General features: G+C 33.4%; 1 protein-coding gene across 1 annotated transcript; it reads left to right on the top strand.

The window, feature by feature from the left end:
- Nucleotides 1-975: 975 nt before the first annotated feature.
- On the top strand, nt 976-2000 carry LOC117927491 (probable acetyltransferase NATA1-like). The gene has a single exon (XM_034847008.1). The coding sequence runs from the start codon at nt 1022-1024 to the stop codon at nt 1703-1705; it is 684 nt and encodes a 227-aa protein (XP_034702899.1). The 5' UTR covers nt 976-1021; the 3' UTR covers nt 1706-2000.
- Nucleotides 2001-4987: the final 2987 nt, after the last annotated feature.

The following is a 4987-nucleotide window of genomic DNA, read 5'->3' as shown; positions in this document are numbered from 1 at the left end:
CTCAGATTCAAAAGAAAATTCCATCCCCTTTCCCCTTTCCCCTTTCCCTTTCTTCATGTTATATTTCTTTACCTTAATTTTGAGAATAAAATTCGTCTTCCTTTTTTTCTTATAAATTTCATTCATCTCCCATGAAGTTTTGGTTAATCAATTGAGCCTTTCTCAATTTCAAATTTTATTAAATATCTTATTATTTTCATTTATGATTTTCACTCATTTTGAAATTTCAAAGGGAGGGGAAAAAAAAGGGCTTCAACTTTTTTCTTTTTTTTTTCATCCAATTAGCTCCATATTTTAATATAAGGGTGTAATAAAATGATTTTAATTTTTTATTAGAAAAATGCTAATTAAATGGAAAAGGTTGGATATATTATTATTACTTTTATTACTATTTTATTTAATATTATACAACCATTCAACCCTTTGCATTAAATAAATAGCTTTTATTTATTTATTTATTACATCCCATTACAATTTATCTAATAAAGTTCCACATATTCATTTTAAAAAAAAAATTCACAAAATGGGAATCCGACTTGCTAAAATTCAAATTTCATATATCTATTTAAAAATAATTAAAATTTTGTATATTTTTAGATCAAGGGCGTTGACTTTTAATTATATGGGTAATATTTTTAATTATCTTATTTTATGATAAATGCATGAAATTTAAATTATTATTAGAGGATTTCTATTTCACGATTATTTTTAAATCAATGTATAGAATCGATCTTATTCAATAAATTTAAATGAATCAAAAGACGATAATAACTCATAAATTTACAATTGGTAGAATAAGAAATATTCACTAAATTAAAAAAATCAAGACTTAAAACATTATTATTATTATTATTATTTTATGAATATCTTATTTTTTGAGATTATTTGAATATATAGTCTCTGTGACGAAACTACCCTTATATCCCTATCACACACGACTGTAACCTCAGATATAAAGTGACACCCTAGCTGTGAACCCACATCTCTATCACTGACTTGCGTAACCCGCAAGAAGGAAGCAATGGCAGCCGCCGCGCCACCTCCTCCACCAACGCCAACGCCCATCCCACCCACAACATTGCCTGAGACTGGCCCCGTCGGAAATCCAATCTTCGCCAGAATCCGAATCGCTAACCCATCCGATGTTCGCCCCCTCCACAAGCTCATGTACCAGCTCGCCGTCTTCGAGCGCCTCCCCCACCTTTTCTCCGCCACTGAGTCCTCCCTTTCATCCAACCTCTTCAACACGCCTCCTTTCCAATCCTTCACCGTCTTCCTCCTTGAAGTCTCCCCCACACCCTTCCTTGACGCCCCTGTCGGCGCCCATCCTCCGATCACCCACGTCGTCAATCTAGATCTCCCCATCGCAGACCCTGAATCGCAAGAATTCGGATCGGGCGGCGACGCCGTGGTGGCAGGGTTCGTGCTGTTTTTCCCAAATTATTCGACGTTCTTGGGGAAGCCAGGGTTCTATATAGAGGATTTGTATGTCAGGGATTGCTACAGGAGGAAAGGGTTTGGGAAGATGTTGTTGTCTGCGGTGGCAGCTCAGGCGGTGAAAATGGGGTATGGGAGAGTGGAGTGGTGCGTGCTTGATTGGAATGTGAATGCGATTAAGTTCTACGAGGAGATGGGTGCTCAGGTTCTTCAGGAATGGAGGATCTGTAGGCTGACTGGTGATGCTCTTCAAGCTTATGGAAATTGAGGTCAGGGTTTTATGTTTGCAGATGAGGGTTTCGGAATGGTAAGCCATGCCCTTCCTTTTATGTTGTAATTCCAGCAGTGCTTATATTAGAATTTCTGGAATATTGCTACTTGGTGCCCTGCTCAAGGAAGATTTGTGGCGTTGTAATTTCTGCTATCGTTTTTCTTTTTACTTTTTAGTAGGGCATTGACATTTGCTGCTGTTTTTCTTTCTTGTATGATTTATCTCAAAAAGACATTTTAAACATTTAGGATGTGTATGATCAATCATCATCTCTCTGCCCAATTTGATCCAATTTGAAGCAATGATATGACTATCAAAATATGGTGATCCTTCCAAAGGGTTTGCTGTGGCTAAATGCATTTGAGGTTGCAACACTTCAAAATAATCAACGAATGTAATTCTGCATCTTCAAAATCAGTTCTTAGTTTTTTTACTTAATTATAAATAGTTGTTTGTTTTACGTAGTATTCCATTTCTATTAAGTATTAAAAAATAAAAAAATCAATATGTTATTTTTTTTATTTAGAAAAAACTACATATTTTGGGTTTTTCTATTTAGTAAAAGGTTTATAATAACTCATGAAAAAGTAGAAAAACAAACTAACTAAATTCTGAAAATAAATTACTTTCAGCAAAAAGCCAAAAAAAACAAACGCCACTGAAGTTACGTGAAGAAAAAGTTAGCAAATAAGATATATTAGAAAAACGGTAAACAGCTCCTCATGGCTTGCATGTATTACTGTAGCAGTAATATCAAGAGCATGGATTTACTAAAGGATGTTGCATTGACATCATGTTATTTTGCCACTAAGCAAGAGTTCTATTAAAAAATGATTACTCCTGTCCTACTGGTTCTATGTTATTTCTTGAAATGAATGTTACATCATTATATGATCTTGGACGTGGATGTGGGTAAGGACTTAGTTGTCGTGGTAGACATAGATTTCAATATTGTTGTGATCTTAGTCATTTATTCTTTTTTCAAATTCTTAAATAGGAAAGTCACAGTCGCACTACTAGAAGTAAAATAATAGAAAGATGATATAAAAAAGGAAATGGTTTATTACACTTTACCTCCAATTGTTTTGTACATTACCCCCTTAAGTTTAAAATCGAGCAATGTATTTTCTATGCTTTATAATTGCATGTAATGTGTATTTTTTAAGTTACAATATTACATTTTTTTTATGGAATGGCATGTGCTCTCCATGTGATCGAGGGTAAAATTGTCATTTTTTTCTCAATTTGCAGCCCTCCTCTCCCTCGTTAATCATTTCTTCCCCTATTGCTGTTGGTGAAGCCCCAAACCGAAGCTCTTTTTCCCTTGTTCTTCCTTCCCTTCAAAGCTCTTTGTTCATTGTTTCCTCCTTGTTTGTGGAATGAAAATTTGCAAAATCCCCAAATAATTTCTTTAGTCCTAGAATCTCCAAATTTCCCCCAAAATTTGCCATAAAATTTCTTTAAAATTTCCCCCACTTTTCTAAAACATCAAACAAAACCCTAACCTAACCTTGAATTTGGTCGAGTTTTATTCTCTCAAAATTTCCCTAAATTTTTTGAAATATCAAAACGAAACTCTAACCTTAACCCTAACCCTCTTTCCCGACATGCTTCTACCCATTAAAGAATTAGAAGTCAAAAAATTATTGTTGAACTCCGAGTCTTCTCTTTGATGTTAGCCCTACATTAGCTTCCTTAGGGGAGGAGGGCTTCGACTTGGGGCTTCATCAATAGCAACAAGGGAAGAAACGATTGACAAGGGAGTGATTAAGGTTAAAATGGAATGACCCCTTTGCCCTCACTTATTAAAAAAATTTATCATTTTGCCCTCAGTAGCGTAGAGAGCACATGTCATTTCACCCAAAAATGTAATGTCATGACTCAAAAATGCACATTGCATGTAATTATAAAGCATAGAGGGTACATTGCTTAATTTTGAACTCGATGGGGGCAATATGCAAAATATATTATAGGTTGGGGAGTAAAGTGTAATAAACCCAAAAGGCAAAAAAAAAAAAATTTCCAAGATTCATGAATATAAACGATTAAGATGTGGCACGAAAGGATATTGGGCGCATGATTATCACTCATCAAGGCATTTAGTTGAGTTTGATCAGGTTTCAATGAAAGTAAAAGGAAAAACATAGTGATGAATTTCTTGGATGGGAATAAACCTATAGAGATAACCCACCTAGATGTCTTGGCTTTCTTTTTAAACACTAGTAGAAAAAGTGACCATTTGATTGGGGATGAAAATGTTTATCTAGATTAGATGTTATGATGATACATTTGACATGTTATCTCTTTATTTCATTATGTTTTAAATATTACATATTTATAGTTTTTAGTTATACATATGATTTCTTTTCATTAATTATTGCGTTCATATGAAAAATATGTAAATCTTACTAACCGCTTAAGAGTTTGTGAAATTAATCTTGTTAAAGAATGTCTTGTAAATTGTGTAAAAACACATAGAATTCTTCGACATCAAAGATATTTCTCAAGCTTATCCTTTGCAAAAGCAAAAATTAATAAGATTATAGGCTCCACACCTAATTGAGGGCTTTGCTTTGGAAAAATAATGCATTTTATGGATATAGCTAGAACTTATCTATATGTGTTCATAGACAGGGACAAACACATAAAATGTTTAAAGGATTTAAAAATTTTAAAACATTTATCTTAAAACCTCTACTCGATTAATTGCAACAGTATCTATATGGATTCAAGCAATTCGTGCGCATGTGGTATAATTGTCTTATTGAAAACCTAGAAAAAGAAGAATAGTTTAAAATTTCTAAACATTTACTTCAAAACCTCATGATTTGAATTTGATTAAACTATAATGAGTATCATGGATTGAAGCAATTTGAGCACATGCGGTATATTGTCTTGATGACTAATAAAAAAAGGATATGCAAATAATTCAATGCCCCTGAGGTATAATTGTTCATGTGTCCAAGCGTATTTATTCCAACATATGTTGATGACTTAAATCTTGTTAAAACTTTTAAAGATGCCATAAAAATAGTGATTTATTTGAAAAATGAATTTGAAAAGAAAGATCTTAAAATGACAAAAATTTCTTAGTCAATAGCTTGAGCCATGTTTCAAGTGTGATATTGTTCGTTAATCAACACATACAAAGAGAGTCCAAAGCGCTTTCATAGGACAAAGAACATCCATTGAACTTACTAGTGGTTGTTCATTCATTTGAGGTGAAGAAAAACTCATTTCATCTTTGTGAAGATGGCAAAGGTCTACTCAGTCCTCAAA

This window comes from Vitis riparia, chromosome 13 (genome assembly GCF_004353265.1).
Source record: "Vitis riparia cultivar Riparia Gloire de Montpellier isolate 1030 chromosome 13, EGFV_Vit.rip_1.0, whole genome shotgun sequence".
NCBI classification, from domain to species: domain Eukaryota; kingdom Viridiplantae; phylum Streptophyta; class Magnoliopsida; order Vitales; family Vitaceae; genus Vitis; species Vitis riparia.
This window is presented reverse-complemented; position numbering and strand designations above follow the sequence as displayed.